The 18,668-nt window shown below is 42.0% G+C and overlaps 4 protein-coding genes and 1 long non-coding RNA gene across 5 annotated transcripts; 2 read left to right on the top strand and 3 right to left on the bottom strand.

Annotated features, from left to right (window-relative positions):
* Positions 1 to 528: 528 nt before the first annotated feature.
* Positions 529 to 1,652, top strand: LOC134020555 (small nuclear ribonucleoprotein F-like). Its single transcript, XM_062460702.1, has 4 exons — positions 529 to 656; positions 921 to 1,046; positions 1,185 to 1,249; positions 1,370 to 1,652. The coding sequence occupies exons 1-4, from the start codon at positions 654 to 656 to the stop codon at positions 1,434 to 1,436; spliced, it is 261 nt and encodes an 86-aa protein (XP_062316686.1). The 5' UTR covers positions 529 to 653; the 3' UTR covers positions 1,437 to 1,652.
* A 2-nt stretch (positions 1,653 to 1,654) lies between these two features.
* LOC134020556 (uncharacterized) lies at positions 1,655 to 2,114 on the bottom strand. Its single transcript, XR_009930419.1, has 2 exons — positions 2,016 to 2,114; positions 1,655 to 1,900 (listed from the first exon to the last, which is right to left on the bottom strand). It is a non-coding gene; the product is annotated as an uncharacterized LOC134020556 (long non-coding RNA).
* A 27-nt stretch (positions 2,115 to 2,141) lies between these two features.
* On the bottom strand, positions 2,142 to 5,531 carry LOC134020662 (cilia- and flagella-associated protein 100-like). The gene is made up of 14 exons (XM_062460825.1): positions 5,467 to 5,531; positions 5,161 to 5,229; positions 4,989 to 5,054; positions 4,793 to 4,884; positions 4,377 to 4,702; positions 4,092 to 4,255; positions 3,868 to 3,948; positions 3,524 to 3,687; positions 3,358 to 3,433; positions 3,201 to 3,267; positions 2,965 to 3,116; positions 2,721 to 2,856; positions 2,198 to 2,404; positions 2,142 to 2,162 (listed from the first exon to the last, which is right to left on the bottom strand). Exons 5-14 carry the CDS (start codon positions 4,389 to 4,391, stop codon positions 2,142 to 2,144), a joined length of 1,083 nt encoding a protein of 360 aa, XP_062316809.1. The 5' UTR covers positions 4,392 to 4,702; positions 4,793 to 4,884; positions 4,989 to 5,054; positions 5,161 to 5,229; positions 5,467 to 5,531.
* Positions 5,532 to 6,161: 630 nt separating this feature from the next.
* Positions 6,162 to 11,344, bottom strand: hal (histidine ammonia-lyase). Its single transcript, XM_062462214.1, has 20 exons — positions 11,046 to 11,344; positions 10,835 to 10,895; positions 10,700 to 10,727; positions 10,542 to 10,616; positions 10,389 to 10,461; positions 10,174 to 10,240; positions 10,040 to 10,077; positions 9,783 to 9,908; positions 9,459 to 9,598; positions 9,239 to 9,286; positions 8,704 to 8,851; positions 8,502 to 8,597; positions 8,337 to 8,395; positions 8,160 to 8,240; positions 7,927 to 7,992; positions 7,660 to 7,825; positions 7,407 to 7,541; positions 7,053 to 7,161; positions 6,878 to 6,947; positions 6,162 to 6,730 (listed from the first exon to the last, which is right to left on the bottom strand). The coding sequence occupies exons 1-20, from the start codon at positions 11,332 to 11,334 to the stop codon at positions 6,599 to 6,601; spliced, it is 2,007 nt and encodes a 668-aa protein (XP_062318198.1). The 5' UTR covers positions 11,335 to 11,344; the 3' UTR covers positions 6,162 to 6,598.
* A 1,125-nt stretch (positions 11,345 to 12,469) lies between these two features.
* On the top strand, positions 12,470 to 18,652 carry LOC134021415 (ETS domain-containing protein Elk-3-like). The gene is made up of 5 exons (XM_062462213.1): positions 12,470 to 12,717; positions 14,442 to 14,650; positions 15,189 to 15,968; positions 16,920 to 17,042; positions 17,884 to 18,652. Exons 2-5 carry the CDS (start codon positions 14,444 to 14,446, stop codon positions 17,983 to 17,985), a joined length of 1,212 nt encoding a protein of 403 aa, XP_062318197.1. The 5' UTR covers positions 12,470 to 12,717; positions 14,442 to 14,443; the 3' UTR covers positions 17,986 to 18,652.
* Positions 18,653 to 18,668: the final 16 nt, after the last annotated feature.

The following is an 18,668-nucleotide window of genomic DNA, read 5'->3' as shown; positions in this document are numbered from 1 at the left end:
TTTCAAATCAGCACCCACTATTCAGACTTCTGAGTAATTAGAGAAGTAATTAGAGAAGTAATTAGGCTACATCCCATGTTAGGACATGAGTAGCTATAGATTTAGTGTGGTGTGATAGTTGTCAGCTTTGATCGTTTTTCTTCTAAAGGGTGTCACAAAATGCATAGGCTATTGAGAGAAATATAAATGAATTTGGGGTTAATATTTCACGAATGAAACTCATAATCTGCATTCCAGTAACCGATTCCAAGTGAATTATTTGCCTTGCACACCTTATAAGTCTACTCAATACGAGGCTGTCGATGCATTGTGTTACCCAAAGAAAACATCGCCCTCTTGTGGTCAAGATCACAACATGTATTTTGTTACGTTTAAAACGAACAGCAAGAAAAGTAACAATGTTACAAATGTGTTATGTAACTAGCAATGTTTTAACCGGTGTACATTTAAACAATTATGAATTTTTCCGCACATATGTGTTAAGTAACTAGCAACGATTAAACCGGTGTAAATTTAAATAATGATCAACTTTTCTGCACATGCTGTCCTGTGACGTGTTATTTTCCACCAATCACAGTCAAGGTTCAAAGTAGCGTACTTCCTTCTTCGAAAACGGCGAAGTAACCAGTCTACGATCCTTTTTTGACTACAAAATGGTAAATTCACTTTTTACTTCTTGGAGTGTTCGATGAAACTGTGCTCATACAAGTTTTTCCTTTGATATCTAGACCCCAAATTTATTTTTCAGGCACACCTCCATTCAGTTTTATAGCTAGCTAACATTAGCAACCTAGCTACCGTAACTTGTGTAGCTAGTGGCCTGTTCAGCCTTGTATTTTTACCAGTGCAGGCGTGTAACAGTACAGTAGCCCATCAGCTTTTCAAGTGGGTATATTTTTACTAACTGTTTGCAATTACAGAGTCTCCCATTGAATCCAAAACCCTTCTTGAACGGATTAACTGGAAAGCCGGTGATGGTTAAGCTGAAGTGGGGCATGGAATACAAAGGCTACCTAGTGTCTGTTGATGCTTATATGAATATGCAGGTATGTGGCCGCCAAAAATCCCAATTCAATGAATTTAAAATAATTCTGCCCAATCTTGTGCAACTACAATTGAAACACAGTTCATTTTCACAGTATTGCACCCCCAGGTAAACTCAAACTTTGCTTGATTCATTACAGTTGGCCAACACTGAAGAGTATGTCGATGGAGCACTGGCTGGCCACCTAGGAGAAGTGCTGGTCAGGTGAGGATCTGCCATGTCTGATAATTGACACACATACAATGATGCGATAGGAACTAGTAATATAATCTACTCTTCTTGATGTTGTGTACTGCAGCTTTGTAAGGAAATTGTCTCTCTCAGGTGCAACAATGTCTTGTACATAAGGGGAGTAGAGGAAGAAGAGGAGGATGGCGAAATGAAAGAGTGAAGAGGTTCCATGTCAGGATGCATTTCCTTTTTACTTCATTGGAACTGTTAGAATTCTTGATAAAATCTTGTCCTTGATATTTTTTTCCTTTTTGTGTATTGAGAAAACGACTGTTTCTGCATCTCATAACATGTCTTTTTTTTGTACTATTACATAATTTGTTGTGCAGCTTGAAGCACAACTTAATAAAATTGTGCACATTGCACTTTTCATTAATATTTGTCATATTACTGTATTTTTATTTGAAACACAAGGATACAAATGTTTTCGTAATATATATGAAGTTATTATTGAACAAATTGAATTAAGATACTTGTAGGCTAATGCATGACTTCTGTATTGTGGTGTGATTGTGATCAAGTGAAGAAGTACAAAGCATCTTCCTGCTCCTTTGAGCTCATGACATATACTTTGTTCTTCTTGACCTCTGACGGCTCAGATCGAGGCATCAGCTTGCGTCCAGTCTAGAACCATAGAACACACTTTTTACGTTATTGGGCATCTGTCGTAGTTTGAATATGTTTTTTCCTCCAACCAGATGCATAGCTCTCGTGTCAATAGATACAAAGAAATACAGACCTGTTTCTTGCTGTCGCTAGTCGACCTCTCTATAGCCATTTTGAGTCTTTCCTCATGGTGACGTTTCTTCATCTCCATCTTCTCCTCGCGCATCCTTAGGAACGAAAGCAAAACATGACATCGATTTTATAGAAGGGAATCAATGTCCTTGGAAATGTGATGATTAGAAGGTGCGTGAGAACTCGCTTAAGTCTCTTCTCCTTCTCCTTTGCTGTTCGGATAGCTTCCACGTTCTCTGAAGGTAGCGTGTCCAAGCGCTCCAGGACCTCCTCCATCCGGCTCTCTGTGTTGGCCAGCATGTGAAGGGTGCTGATGTTGGTTCCCACCTCCCCCCCACACATCTTAAACACCTCCTTCATCTTGTTGTGCAAGATTTTAAGCATATGATCCTGCAAGACCAATGTGAATTTATCAAAAGTCTAAACTTCAAACCACTTCCACAACGAGTCGTTTTTCATGAACTTATGTCAAAGGATGAGAACGGATGTGAGAGTGACCTGTTTATGTTTACGTCATTTAGCAGACGCTCTTATCCAGAGCGACTTACAGTAAGTACAGGGACATTCCCCCCAAGGCAAGTAGGGTGAAGTGCTTTGCCCAAGGACACAACTTCATTTGGCACGGCCGGGAATCGAACTGGCAACCTTCAGATTACTAGCCCGATTCCCTAACCGCTCAGCCACCTGACTCCGACCTGACTCTGACCTGTTTATCAGCTCTATATTCGCCATAGGAGAAGATCTTGGACTTGAGCTCCAGATCAGAGTTTTTCTCCTCCTCCCGCTGGATTGTGTTATTCAGGATGTCAATCTGCTGCTGCAGGACTTGGGTCTCATTGGCTCTACAGTAGAAATGCAAATATACTCAAACATCCCTTAAATGAGTGTGTATTGGTGTGCTAGTATCAGATTTGTACTTAATGTGATCATTTTCGGTCTTTTAAGCTTACGTTTTGTTTTGCGTTAGCTGGACAGTTTTGCAGATCTCGTCCCTGGCTTCCTCAGTCTCCTGGAAATTCTGGATGAAAGATAAATTCTGCTCCTCCAAGTCAGTTATGATATGTAACATTTCTCTTGGGTCAGTGAAATATAGCTCTGGCTCCTTGGAAGAGACAAGAGGGAATGTTAGTTATGTACTGTGAGAAAATGAATTGAAAATAAAACATTAAGTTGCAAAGACCCAAACCTCATCACTGTCTGAGGGCTCGATCATCTCTGTGATGGATTCCTGTCTTCCAGCGCATTCCTTCCCACTGCAATTACAGACGCGTGATTTTAAAGTAATGTAACCAAATATTGCTGATCTCAACTAACCTAACGCACAATTACAGATGCTGTATAACCTCTTGCTCTGTCTTGTCTGTGTAATTTTAGTCACTTTGGAATTCCGTCTGCCGTTCGGACATACTTTCTTGTCATCTTGGGAGAAAAACAAACTGAAAGTAAGTAGCCTAGCTTTGGGGGGGTGACACCAACATTATAAAGGACAAAAAGGCTATTGGACCTTACGTTTTAAAGACTGTTTATCTTTATTCAGTTTCCCCCACTGCTCTACCGCTCTCTTCTCTTTCTTCAGCTTTTGCTCTTTGCGCCACTCTGCTGGTGCGACTGAGGTCAGAAACTTTTTGTAAATCTGGTATTCCTTCAGGATTTCTTGGTATTTTGATATGTCACTAATAAAAAGAAAACATTGTGTCTATATTCTGCATGAAGTTGGTAGAGCGGAGGACTGTAGAAACTAACATTCACATACTTAGGTACAAATCCAGCTCGAAGGAGTTAACTTTTGAATTGATAATTTTGAATGACAACTGTCGGACGACTGAAGCACTTTACAGTTCAGGTGTAATTACCTTCTAATTGATATCATTTTTGCCATGACTTTCTTAATTTCTGTAGTTCTCTCAACTTTCAAAAGTGTTTCTTTCTCAGCCCTGAGGGAAAAAACGCACAAAGAGTGCATTTGAGTTATCATTGATCGTTGCTCATTGATCATTAAGCTACTGACATTTAAATGCAATGGCTGACATACAACATTTGATCCTTATGACTGCAAGTTATTTGTACCAAAACTTACAACTTAACAGCTTCCACTGAATTCTGGTCATTTTCTTTGATAAATCTTTCAAATGCAATGGCATCATTCTCCAAATGCTTTTCAGCAATATGGTTTCTCTTTTTCTCTACGACCATGTCCTTCTCTAAATGTTTGATAGTGTCAAGTTTCACTGACAGAGAATACTGTAGAGGCAGACAAAAAGCTGTTGTAAATTACAACATTACATTTTGCTACATACATTTTCCTATACTATCTAGTCATAGTAGCCTACCTAGAAATACTGTTGTTTTGTATAGATTTTACCTGAATCATAAACATTTCTTTCTGTTTTGCCAAGTAGTCCCTCACACTTTCCCTTTCTTGACGACGACCTGGGGAATATCGTTATAAAATGTGGTTGTATACATCAAACCCACAATATTCAGCACAATGCAATACACTGTGTGGTGCCATGTGACTCCGGTCCTGCCTTTAGTGACTACAGTGGCCCATGTGTTGTTGTTTCTTATGGATTCATCTGTTTCTGAGATGGATTCTTCAACAATCCTCAGGGGGGCAGAGCGAGACCTGAGCCTTGACAGGAAGGTGCTCTTCAGCTCTGTTGGCAACCTATTAAAAAACTTATTCTCCTGTAGGACAGCACACAAATGTGTCATTTTTATCACTTAGACATTAAGCACTAATAACACTTCAAAGTTGATTCAGAGAGCAATACATACTTGTTTCTCGATGACAGAGTCAGACTCTCTTTTTGCAAAGATGTCCACATCCTTAGGAAGCACAAAGGGGTTAGCAGATTCTCTGTCCTCATCTGTAGGTAAACATTACCACAGAAAGCTGTTTCAAATATTTTCTGTTTCTAAAGTCCCATGAAGAGATGAGTCATCTAGTCACTGTCCTAAATATGAATTGTACCTGTACAATTTCTTGATTTAAGCCACATGGCATCAAGAGTTGGCTTTGTGGTCTCTTCAAAGCTTTCTGTAAAATAACCCATGGAGTCTACAAACTTTGTATGTCACCATCAATTGTCATTACAACATAACATTTATAATACATTATTCTCTTTAAAGATGAAATACTGTACCTGCCATACCAACTTTCCTGTTTGAGAGGGATTGTGCATCAGGAGAGGAACAGAACGCACCTATCTTTACTAAAGATTGATTGACACAAACAATTTATTGACTTCATTAAACATGATAATTAAAATGTAAGATTTAAACTGTTTACACAGGGGCAAAATTTAGATTGGAAGTAGTGTTTGACGTTTCACAATTAGAAATTACAGTACAGTACACTTCTCAATCATTTTATGACTAAATGTTTTGAAATAATACTGTAGATTGTTAACGTGTATGATAGGAGGAGTTATATGATATTGTAAGGTTACCTTTCTTTATGATTGGCATTTTTAGAGGAATTGCCATTATCTGATCAGATCGAGCAGCTCGTTTGTTTTGAAGCACACAAAAAAATACAAATGTTCTATTTCGATTAAAAGCTCTAGCAATTGTGTGATAGCTATTTCAAAACGTAAGAATCTAGACCAATTACAAATATATTTAATAGCCAATAGAATACCTATACATAATCATTTTCCGCTCTATGTTTCAAATATTTATCTAGGCTACTTACCTCACTATTTTTGTAACTGTACTGAATTCGCGTATCTTTTTTGCTATTTGAACTCCAGCTTTAATTTCAAGAAATGACTATGTTTATGGTAATGAGGTTCTTGGAGATACATTCGAATATAAACAAACTTGCGCACGTAGGTTACCAGGGTCAACCATTCATGATGCGCTCTTTACCGTCACATGGACTCAAGTCCCAAATATAGGCTATGACTAAGTTATCGATGTGTGAAGTTCTCCACATATGCCCACCGTTGCAGCCTACATTCCGTGTACTGACTTAACCAAATACCCCAAAGTTAATTTAAAGAACTTTCAGTACCTATTCACAAAAGCTGTTTAAAACACCAAAATGCAGAGACTATTAACTTCAATGATATTATGTGTATACGACATGACTTGGAACATTCAATAATACAACGTAGAAAAGAAATTAGAATTTTTTTTCGAATCAAATCAGTATTTATTTTTTATTAATTCAATGATCATTTCATAGCCTACTAAATAACAGCAGTTTACAGTAATTTTAGTGTGAGACCTTTTTTTTTAAATTGAAAATAGCTGAGGTAGTAGTGGGGCATTAAAGGCTTTTTGCACGTTGAACAGACAATACAATAAATATTGGCTAGCTTATATAAATGCTTAAATTATTATGTCATTTGCATGAGCATATAAGTCATTTCTGAATGCCTAAATAACCCAAATCATTATAAATGTAGTTAATCAAGAAATATTTGGAATAACATCATTTGCATCTTTAGCCTCAATAGAAAGTGGATTTGAAAGATTATTGTTAAAAAACAAGAAAGTGTAGAAAAAAATACTTCAGAATTAATGGTAAAGTATTTCAGTGTGAATGACAACATTAGTTTGTTGCTGATTATAATTTCACTCATGGCGGACACGTTTCCGTGGTGATGCTGGTGACTCTAGTGAGAAGGCAGTGGGAGACTCTGGGCGAGATTCAGGGATGTACTCTGTTTGGTACATTTCAATGTACGGTTGAGCCACTTTCCAAACCTTTGGATAATAAGGCCGTTAGGACATATTGCAGACCAGTTAGCACAAAATTATCATTGTACTAAAAATACAAACATACATTTTCTTCACTGTTATCAATCCAAACTTCTGACACCCAGACTTAAGTCAGTATGACACTACACTTGCCTTCTGGTCCAGGAGAAGACGATGGATCGCCTCAATGTCCGGGGACATGAATCTATCTTTAATCCAGGGCCTGTGAAAACAAGAACGAAAGGAGAGAGGGGACAAATGAACCCTGGACAAGTATTAACCAGCTTGTTCCCAATGTGTGTACCTTGGCCATATATGTTTGACTTACTTGACAACACTCCGTACAAGGTCATAGACCTTCTCCAATGGTGTGGTAGTACGCAGGGGGCGTAAAAATTCAATACCCTGGCAGGCAGCTAGGAGCTCAATAGCAAGAACTGGGGGAAGAGGAGGTGGTTCGCATTATGGACCAGCTTAGTCACAGAGTATAGTACCTACAACTGCATATTGTATTTAATTGACCTAACATAAATATATATTTTACACGGTGCTCGTGTTACTCAGAAAATATCTTTTAAGAAATATTGTTTTTTAGTTTTTCAGAATTATTATTCAATTGATTTTATGGGTTGAAATATTCTGATATGTTATTATCACTTGGTTTTCCCCACTGTAGGCCTACCTTGCTCCACATGTTCCACCACCCTGAGGGCCTTCCTGGCAGCCCATCCTCCCATTGAGACGTGATCCTCCGTGGCAGCGCTGGTGGACAGGGAGTCAACGGAGGAAGGGTGGCACAGCACCTTGTTTTCCGACACTATGCATGGGAAAGGGTGTATGAACCGTTATCCCCACGTGCTACACTTTCACACAGAGACACGCACAATTCCAGCGGTAGTTTTTATTATTATTATTAGTCCGAGTCACACACATACCCAGGGATGCAGCGGTACAGTGTGCAATCATGAAACCGGAGTTGAGGCCACCTTCGTTGACCAGGAAGGCAGGCAGCTCACTCAGAGACGGGTTACACAAGCGCTCGATCCTCCTCTCACTGATGGAAGCTAGCTCGTGCACGCCAATAGCCAAGAAATCCAGAGCCTATAGTCAGAGACCACAGAGTGATAGAGGGACTGGAAAGCAGATACAAAATATGCCCCAAACAGACTGTCCAAACCTTATCCTTTAATACAGTGTTTTACCTTTGCTGGATATTCTCCATGGAAATTCCCACCAGAGATGGTCTCTCCTCTCTCTGCAAACACCATCTGAGATGGTCAGTTAAGGTAATGGTCATGAAGTGTGGACAGGGCAATTATACAACAAATTGTACATGCATTTTCCAACAAACCATACACAAAATCTATATTGTTAGCTATAATGTAATTAGAACTAAGTACAATGTCATTTTAAACGCTTATACTGATAAGGATACAGGGTTGTCAGTGGCACTGTTGATCTCTGTGTTGATTATGCTCTTGGCGAAAGCTATTGTGTCATTGACTACTCCGTGGACCTGGTGAGAGAGAGAAAACACAGGGCTTAGAACCTGCCCTTCTCTGGTCCAATAACCTGTCAGTTAATATATCTGCTGTTCAATATTCTGCATCACCTGAGGACAGCAGCGCATGGTGTAGGCATCCTGGACTCTGTCACAGAACCGGTGACTCTCTTACAAGGTAACAAAAAAGTAAAAGTCACCCAATATTGTTATGGTCATGAAAACATAACTACAATTTCCATGATTGGAAATGTTGACATTGATCTGTTCACTCACCTGCAATCTCTGAAGGGCGGTGATCTGATTCCAGTAAGGAGCGGAAGCGCATGGCGACCTCAATCTGTCCCGGGTGGGGACGCAGCGCATGGATATCTAAAGGAGAAGACAGGGGACTAGGGGAGTTAAGATAGTTTATCACAATGTGTTTATTCCATTTTACTCTTTTTTTTTCTTTTTTCTTTGCTCGCTCGGCCCTTACCGCTGTCGAAGGCCTTGGTTGTCCCCTTCAGCACCTCCAGTGTGAGGGCTGCGATGATGTCAGCCTGCCGGGCGATGCTCTCAGCCCGCTCCACGGCCTCTGCTCCCAGAGACGTGATCATCTGAGTCCCGTTGATCAGAGCAAGACCCTATAGGGTGGACGTAAGGGGGAGGAAATATATATATATAAAGAGAGAGGAGAGAGGGAGAGAGGGAGAGAGGGAGAGAGGGAGAGAGAGAGGAGGGAGAGAGAGAGAGAGAGAGAGAGAGAGAGAGAGAGAGAGAGAGAGAGAGAGAGAGAGAGAGAGAGAGAGAGAGAGAGAGAGAGAGAGAGAGAGAGAGAGAGAGAGAGAGAGAGAGAGAGAGAGAGAGAGAGAGAGAGAGAGAGTTATAGGTAATATATTAAGCTAAAACTAAAAGATGATTCTAAAACAAAGGCTCTGGAAAAAACAGGGGACATTATTTGCTAAATGGATCTTAAACTTGTGATTTGCACAGTTATCCCTGTCACAAGGCAGTGATGTTGACTGCAATACCTCTTTAGGCTTGAGTGATATGGGCTTCAGACCATGAGCCTCTAGGACCTGAGAAAAGATAAAAAGGGGAGAAAACGCATATGGTCAAGGTTTAGAGAAAAGCAAACATGCTTTTTCATGTTGAACCTCTTGCCCTGTAACTGTTCCAGTTTCAAAACCAACACACATTGGGTAAAGTCCTGCCTATCTAGAAGTTACAGGGAAAGTGGAGCTCTCTTACATATTTAGCGTCTGCCCATCCGCTCTTTGGTGACCACATCTTGCCCTCTCCCATGAGGCCCAGTGCTAGGTGAGAAAGCGGGGCAAGGTCTCCACTGGCACCAACTGTCCCTTTCTCAGGGACAAAGGGCAGACAGGAAGCTAAAAAGACAAGCAAAGATAGGAGATATTCTAAACTGGGACATCAAGCCTGGACTGAAGACAAAGTCAGAGTTGTGAATGATCAGGGCACAGAAAACAATTTGACAGGCTTAGCTATGAAGAAAAAAATAAGATTGTTCTACCAAGAGCTCTAACATGCATTAACATGGCAATGTTAGTTCACCATTGAAGGCCTGGATCATGGCATGAAGGGTATCCAGGGAGATTCCGCTGTACCCCTTGGCCAAGACATTAATCCTTAGGGCCAGGAGCATGCGGGTTCTCTCTGGGCTCAGGGGACTACCCACACCTACACACCACAGACACACCAGACACTCATTAACTCCCCAAGTTCACTCCATCACCATCAAAATCAGTAGACTTTGCATCAATGGATATCAAGTTTAACTGGTTCAAGTTTTCAATTTGAGAAAAACACACCTGCTGAGTGCGACCGCACAAGATTCTCCTGCAGCTCTCTGTGTAAAAGAAATTGTGTCAACAGAATAAACAATGTTGTGAATTATGTCCATTTAGCAAGAAATAGGGACAGAGAGAACTAAAGATTTACGTACTTGAGTTTGCTGACAGGAATAACAGTTCGGGCAAATTTCCCAAAACCTGTAGTGATTCCATAAACAACTAGGGGAAAAGATGGGAGGTACAAAAAGAGTTGCACAGGAAGATTTTATTCTGGTTGACCATATGAACTTGAGTCTAACATACTGTATTTCAATAAGATGAAATGAAGTCAGAGAGAAAAGCTACTCATAACTTGGTCAACTCTCACCTTTGTTTTCTTTGACAATGGTGTCAATGAGCTCCCTAGATTTCACAACTTTGGTTTCGGCATCCGGGGTCAACTGAAATTTTGATAAAGGGAACCAAAGAACTCAAAGCTCAGCTAGTCAACATGTAACAAACAGAGCTTGTTAATCATTACCTTTATATTGTACATCCCCTTTCCTAAATTGACCAGGTCTGTTGCAGTCAGGCTGTTGCCATCTAAGAAGATGTACTGCAAACATCACATTAGTCAGACAGATAATCAAGACATATGAAACAATACAGTTATGACAGTCACAAACACAGTATGCTCACGTCTTCAGGTTCTCTGTATACAGCTGTTCTGTTTGATAGAGGTTAAGCTTGTCCACAATATAGTGTATTACCGACCTTTCATCGTCAATAAATAATAATAAGAATAGTTTGAAGAGATTAATGTATAAAGGATACAGATGAGAAACTCCAGGCTGGTAGGGGGTGAAGTCAGTAGCCATGGTGTCTCCTTCGATACCTAGACACATTAGACAGTTTACAGACAGACATAAGTAATAACAGTTTGGCGATTGTGCACAATTACGCGCAGTATTTGTTTATATTCACTACAACAGCTAATGTGATGAATATAGTTTAAATTAAGAAGTACTAATTTAGGGTATCTTACTAAGTTCGACAAAGTCATTGTCCTCCAGAACATCGTCGATGGTGTCATCCGCATCCAGCAGCCCCTGCCCTTGGCATCTCCTCGCGACAAAACGAGTGTCTTTCACAGCCTTGATCCCCCCGTTGTCGGGTTTGTTCTTGGTGTACCGTTTGAGTGCTTCGTATGCAAGCCATTGGATTGAACTCGAGGTATCCCGACAGGGCACTGTAAGCCACTCATCCCGAATGTGGACTGTGTAACGAGGCATACCGTACTGTGAGAATGCTATACTGCACTGACCATTACGCATCGCTCTCCAAGGTACTAAATGGCGCACCCAAATGCTGACAACCAATCAGACACATGCACGCAAAACACGCCTGTGTTTGACACATAAGGCCAACATTATAACAAGCTTGTTCGGGTTCGAGATCACATCCTTTATTCTTTATATTTTATTTAAAGACTACTCATGTACAAGGTTCCCCGGCTAATACACAAGGGTATCCATTTTACCACTTAATGAATGTTTTAGAAAAACCTCACCTGCTTAGATCAGAAGTGATTTCAAACGTATCCCCAGACCTACGTTTTGGTGCCACCCACTTGACCTTCAGGACAGAGTCAAACAGGAGTCCTTGATCCCTGTTGGCTATTTCAGAGGTCTATACTCAATGGAGATTTAGTCATGTTAATTATTACGATATGTTTATTGCATTTCGTTTCTTTGTTTGGATTTATGTCTCTTCTGTATTCTGTGACTATACTGTCTTTTTGTATTAATATGATGTGAGGTCCAGTTACCAGCGTGACACTAAAACAGGTAGTAATAATGGCTACGGAGTGAAAAAGTGTCGGCAGTACTTCAGTCTTTTTAAACATGAGTATCTACTTCTACTTGAGTGAAGGATGTGTGTACTTGAGCCATCTCTGTTGAAATAGTTTCCAGGTATATGCCTACTAAAGCTGGTTGAATGCCTAGTGCTGCCTAGCACAGCTGTAATCAAGGCAAAGGGTGGCGACTTTGAAGAATAGGAAACGTAGAATCATGCAGTTTTCAAAAACGTTTTTTAAACTGATTCTTTGTAGTTTCATTTCTTGACTTCAACCAGTCTACAAAATAAAATGTAGTACAAAATAAACATTCTTGAACGTGTTGGAACAGGTATGTGTCCAAACCTTTGACCGATACTGTGTGTTAGTACTTGTTTGTATTTGTTTATGTTTGCAGTTTTACACGATAAAGGATTACATTTTTGTGTTCATGCGTAAATGCATCGCTGCTTTGGATATCTCATGACTAGCCTACGACCTATATATGCATAAAGCGCACCTCCTAGCGGCACTGAAGAATAAATGATTACGTCAATTTGTGTAGAGTAGCCTAGTTGCAGTGACAATATTTGCCATGTGTGCTATAATCAAGCGGCGCTGGCCATTGCCGGGTAAAGGGAGAAGAGTGGAGGAAAAGCGTGTTTACACAGACTGCAAACCGCCTGGGGAATCATACGCGAGAGGAAGTCAGCCGGCTCTCTGTCTGCCTGCTCCAACTTCCTGCTCAGAAAAAGAAAAAGCTAGGATCCTATTTCAGTCCAGCAGAACTGTGTAGACGACAGTAAGCATGGAAGAACAAGGGACCATACGGAATTTATCATAAAATCTTTTCACAGGATAAAGAAACAAGAAATCCCTGGTAATGTAATTCTCATCACATTAGCCCACATCCCTGTTTTGTGAAGTAGCCTAACTTTATTGCGCTGGAAAGGGAAATACTTTTAGAATGTAAGCGGTTAAAGAAAAGAAAAAAAGAAAAAAAAAGTACAGTATGTTATTAGACAACAAGTTATTGTCTTAAAATAGACTACTAATATGTTGTAAGTATATGCGGGTGATTGTTTATTATAAAAATATTGTAAACACGATGAGCCTGAGTAGCAATTAGAGATCCTGTTTTGACTGAGTAGGCTACACATTTTCTAAGAGCTTCCGGTTTGACACTGTCTGGCAGCGAACATCTTGAAAATTAGTGTGTGAGGTTTAGAAATAGTCTAGCTTTACGTCCGCTCATGTGCAACGCCTTGGCAACATTGTGAAATATTAGGTTTGTGGGTTATAATGGTCAAAACAATACCAAGCCTGTGTTGAATTAGAACACCAAGCGCGCTCAACACAAAACTTAAGACCAATTTTTAGCTTGCTGGCCTGATGCATTCTGCACTCCAGTCAGTTGCCTGTTGGATTTTCCACCGTCTGTGAACAGGAAGAGAGCATATTTAGTCATGGCTAAGTAATGTCTGCACACACCACCTAATCTCATTAGGAGTTTCCGTTCCCCTAACACTGGATGGCTTTGTGCGGCGGCGCAACGCAGCGTGACTTTTCAATTCGAGCATCTGCAATACTCACAACTCCCATCTTCCATCTTCATGTTTGGGCTGCCTCTGGCATCGAGGAGAGCCGGCGTGGATAGAAGGATGAAGGGGTGTTGTGTATAAATTGTTTAATGTTAGGTGACCATGACAACATACCATTAAGCATGTCCCGTAATTTCAGTAAGCCCTACAGAAAACATAAATTAGCCTATGTCCTTTTACAGTAGGTTTCAGAGTTGGGCTGGGAAGGGAACTATTTGACTAATATTTCATGACCCATTCCTGGGGAAATGAGGCGGAACTGGGGCAGGACTGGGGAAACACTCCTTGCTGTGTGGGATCCCTTCTCCCTGCCATTTGTCCTTGAAAGTAGAATAGGAGGAAGTCCTGACTTTGACAGCTTTGTGGTTTCACATGGCAGATTGAAAACTCTGGATACTTTGTGCCAGAAATTAGTTTAGGTTCTGTGTGTGAGAGAGAGAAAGAGTGAGAGAGAGAGATTCAAAGCATGTACGTGTTTTGAAAAAAAGCCGTTATCCGGGTCAATCAAATTGTATTCATTTACCACCTAACAGCACCCATCTAAAGCGTTCAGTGAAAGGGCCAATCAAGGAGGCTTCTAGAGAAACCAAGGCAAGACTTCACAGTAATAGTGCTACCAGGCAGACAGGAGCTCATAGACTGCACATTCCTCCATTAAACGACAAACCCACCCTAGGCCCGTCATACTTCCTGTGGAGAGAGGGCCAGGTTGGACCGCAGCATATTTCTGGCTTGAGCTGTTGTTCCTTCTCTTTTTTTCTTTAACTGTATTACACTACAGTAGTCTGCCCTGTTCTCTGTGCCGCCACTGCTCCTCTGTGCATCACACACTACAAGCACAGATGTTTTACAACATATTTCATGAAAATAACTAAATAAAGTAGTTCCGCCTAAGCTACTGTTAAGTCAATAAGTAATTGTCAATGTGTTCTAGGTATGGACAGTGGCATCACCTTGTGGCAGTCTCGTGTTGATTACGTAATTGATGTCCCATGTGTTCTAGGTATGGACAGTGCCATCACACTGTGGCAGTTCCTGCTACAGCTGTTGCTGGACCAGAGCCACAAACACCTGATCTGTTGGACCTCTACGGACGGGGAGTTCAAGCTGCTGAAGTCCGAGGAGGTGGCCAAGCTGTGGGGCCTGCGCAAGAACAAGACCAACATGAACTATGACAAGCTCAGCAGAGCCCTGCGCTACTATTATGACAAGGTGATGTACACTCCGCTTGTGCGGTTTCACTTGTCTTATCTCATGGTTTTCATTGGTTTCAAGGGATCACAACAGTACACACAATGACTGCCAAGGGATTGTCCTAAACAAATTATGCATGCACTGTATTATGAGATAAAGCCACTCCACTGGAAGAAAAAGAAGAACAACTTGTATCTAAAAGATCCCCACTGAGAGATACTTCCCCTTCCTCTTTTCTTACGTGGACTGATGCATTTAGCAAATATGTGTTTTAGTTCACAGAAGCCATTTTGTCATCACTCGGGTGACGTACAGCAGCCATTCATATTTCGACAGTACAGATATGTGGTTAAATCAAAATGGCTCTGTCATCATCACCCATTCAAAAAGCATTAGCATCTAATTTAATCCAAATTACAAATCGTTTATCAGTCTATGTATGGTGTGACTTCAAAAGTGTCCTTAATCAAACTGTACAAAATACAAATGTATTTTTAAATTACTATTTTTTTATTTATTACCTGTACACTAATGCTATCACCATATTATGTTTTAGAACATCATCAAGAAGGTCATTGGACAGAAGTTTGTGTACAAGTTTGTGTCGTTCCCTGAGATCCTGAAGATGGATCCCCAGGCGGTGGAAATGGGCCTGGCCTCTGGCAGGGTGGCCCTCCAGGAAGTGGAGGCCCAGGAGCTGGAGGAGGAGGAGGAAGAGGAAGAGGAGGCCCAGAGGAAGGCCCTGTCCGCCCTGGGGGCCCAGGCCTGTCGTAACGACTACCTTCGCTCTGGCCTGTACTCCTCCTTCAGCGTGGCCTCCCTGCACAACCAGCCGGAGTTGCTCCGGGCTTTGCGAGAGCACCAGGACGAGGCACGCACCGTCATCCGTTTCGGCACCAACGCCGGCGAGAGGACCGCTGCTCCTCCCCTGCCCGCCTCCAAGCACGAGCTCTTCCTATCCGCCAGACCATCACCTCACCATCGCCGCTCCCCACCGTCCTCCCCCCACAGCCCCGCCTCTCGGCCCAGACATGGGTGTAGTCCCGAGGCTGATCAGGAGGAGGATGAGGGGACGGACTCCGACCAGGGCGCCCAGCCTCTGAACCTGTCTTCGGGCCACAGGGAGCGCGCTCAGCAGCTGCCAGAGAAGAGGAGCAGCAGTAATAGTGGAAGTAGTAACCAAGGAGATGGACTCCCACCCAAAACAAAGAAACCTAAAGCCCTGGAGATCTCTGCCCACTCCCTGTTGCTGTCAGGAAGTGACATCGGCTCCATGGCCCTAAACAGTCCAGCTCTCCCATCTGGCTCCCTCACCCCAGCCTTCTTCACTGCACAGGTGAGCATCACACCATCAAAAGGGTAGAAATTAGTCAGTAATTTTTTTATGCAATGCAAGGAATTACAGATTGGTATTATTGGTCAATAATACAACATACAAGTAGTAAGACTATAAAACTTTATTTCCATGTACGGTGTAATTGTCTCCTCTGTGCTGGCCTGGAGGGACATGGAGACCTGCAGAATGTACAGCTATACCAGCAAGCCAATACTATGGTTTAACTCTCACTATGTCTGACTGTCTGTGTCTGACTGAGATGATGTTGGCCATGGTAGTTTACCTTCAGTCAAAGTTTATAGAACACACACACACACTGCTACAGCACAAAGAACCTGATTCATGCAGCAATTACAAATCAGCATCACATATTTAAACTGATATTGTTTTTTATTGTTATAGTGATAGTAATAAAATTCCTACCCAACCTCCTTGAACAAACAGTGATGGCTGTACACTGTTTATAAAAGTGCATAGTGAGATTTACTTGAGTCTTGTCCTAGACCAGGCTATGAGAGGGGGGAAGAGGCCCTAAGTAATGCCATATGCTCCAATAATTCCATTAATAACCAGCACAGGGTTGGGTCCCACTGCTACACTGGCTAGCTTCTCTGAGGTGACACAGGGGAAAGAAGGGAAGGAGGGGGCAAAGGAGGGGAGAAATTGATTTCATATGTTGCACTCTGAAGCACCCAGCTGGCGTTCCAAGCTGTAGGGTGCCTGTAGAGTATGTTGCCCCCAATCAACAACCTTCTCTGCCCATAACCCCTGTGTCCAAAGCAGAAATTTGCTAAGATTTTCTAACCCCCCAAAATTATAATACAGTATGAGATGCGTCTTCTCATTGACACTGTAAAAAGATATGTATGCCTTTTAAAATTCATATTTTTTAAACTGTCACTGTTGCGTGCTTTTATCCAAACCTCTCTCCTCCTCTATCCTCCTTCCCAGACTCCCTCAGGCCTACTGCTGGCCCACAGTCCTCTGCTGTCAGGCATCCACTTCTGGAGCAGTCTGAGTCCTGTAGCCCCACTGAGCCCCGCCCGGCTTCAAGGCCATGGCTCCCTCTTCCAGGTGAGTTGGGGGAGGGACAAAAGGAGGGAGCAAGGGAGGAAAGGAGGAAGGGAGTGGTGAAGAGAGGCAGAAATGAGGGGGAAAGGGAGAAGTGGAGCGAGGGGAGGGAGAGGTAGGGAGAGGTGGAGGGAGGAAGGGAGTAGGTGAAGGGAAAAGTGTCAATTGCTTCGTTTATGCCCAGCAATAGATAGGGGGAAGTTCGCAGAGACATTTTGAATCCACAGAGGTGTCATTGATAACCACACAGATTAAATCCTCACTGTTTGTGAGCTGTTTCTATCAAGTGAATTACGACCGCTTAAGTATCTTAAAACAAATAGCGTGCTAAAGTGGACAGTAAAGTTGAATAGCAGAGCGTTGTTAGTCTAGGAGAGACTCGCAGCATCGTGGTGCTGTGGAGGTCTCCAGTTTCAGTGCTCAGGAGAGGCAGAGGAAATCCTGTGAATACTTCCTGTTTGAGCCCATGGGAGGCAGTCTGAACAGGGCGGACTGGTTTGAGAGCTGCTCCTCATTCGTGCATACCCCCCCCCCCTTCCCCCACCCTCCTAAACACATATACACCTAAGCTTGTTCTATGTGTACCATGCATAGTTCACTTACGCCCCTCTGTTTTTCTGTTATGAAGGTAGAGAGGATAGTGGGGAGGAAGAGGCACAGGGGCATAGAACAACAGGAAACCAGAGCAGTGACAATACAAGAGTTCCTCTTGCACCGGATAGCAGTGTTTGCAGACCCCCCACCCACCCTAATTCTCTTCCCCTCTCTCTCTCTCTCTCTCTCTCTCTCTCTCTCTCTCTCTCTCTCTCTCTCTCTCTCGCTCTCTCTCTCGCTCTCTCTCCAGTTCCCAAGCCTGATGAACGGACATATCCCCGTCCCCCTGCCTAGCCTGGACGGGTCCCCATCCTCCTCCCTGCTCCTGGCCCCGGCTTCTCACAAGTCTTGATTCAGGGTCTTTTAAAAACGTTTGTATTTTGTATTTCCTTTTTTCCATTCCTTAAGTGAAGACTGCAATCAGTATCATCTTCATTATAAGCCTATTTTTGTCTTTACCATGTGTGCTTTTTATGAGACTGTTGACCTCACTTTTTTTGCACTTCTAGTTGCTTCAGATTAATTGTTGAAAGCACTTGGTAAAAGCCATATGCTGGAATGTCTGGGAGAATTCCAGCTTGTGATAAAACTACAGCACAGTTTCATTAGGACCCCCTGTTCAGGTGGACAGTAGTTTAACGTGGCTAGACTCCAAACTAGCCAAGCAGAGGGCTTGCTTGTTTTAATCTTGTAAAAAAAAAAAACATTTCCTTTTTTTTGTATTTTGTTTTATGATTTTTCATCATAGAATGTGAGACTTTTTGTTTCCATTGTGTGTATTTTAATGTATTGCATTGTTTGTATGGACTGTGCTTCTCATTTCTACCGGCTGTGCCTTATTCCCCCCCCCCCCCCACCACCCCATTTCAAAATTATTCTTGAAGACGAGATGTCAAATCAATGAGAAAAAGCTTTGTAACAACCTATGTTTTTATACTGGAACAGTATGTATTCTGTATAATTTTATATTGATGAAAAAGTTGTTTTCAATAAACAAAGCATTGAATGCGTATACCCCGTTTTAAATGTCTATCA

Source organism: Osmerus eperlanus, chromosome 5 (assembly GCF_963692335.1).
Source record: "Osmerus eperlanus chromosome 5, fOsmEpe2.1, whole genome shotgun sequence".
Lineage (NCBI taxonomy): Eukaryota > Metazoa > Chordata > Actinopteri > Osmeriformes > Osmeridae > Osmerus > Osmerus eperlanus.
The sequence above is the reverse complement of the archived record's forward strand: the minus strand, read 5'-3'. Positions and strand labels throughout refer to the sequence as shown.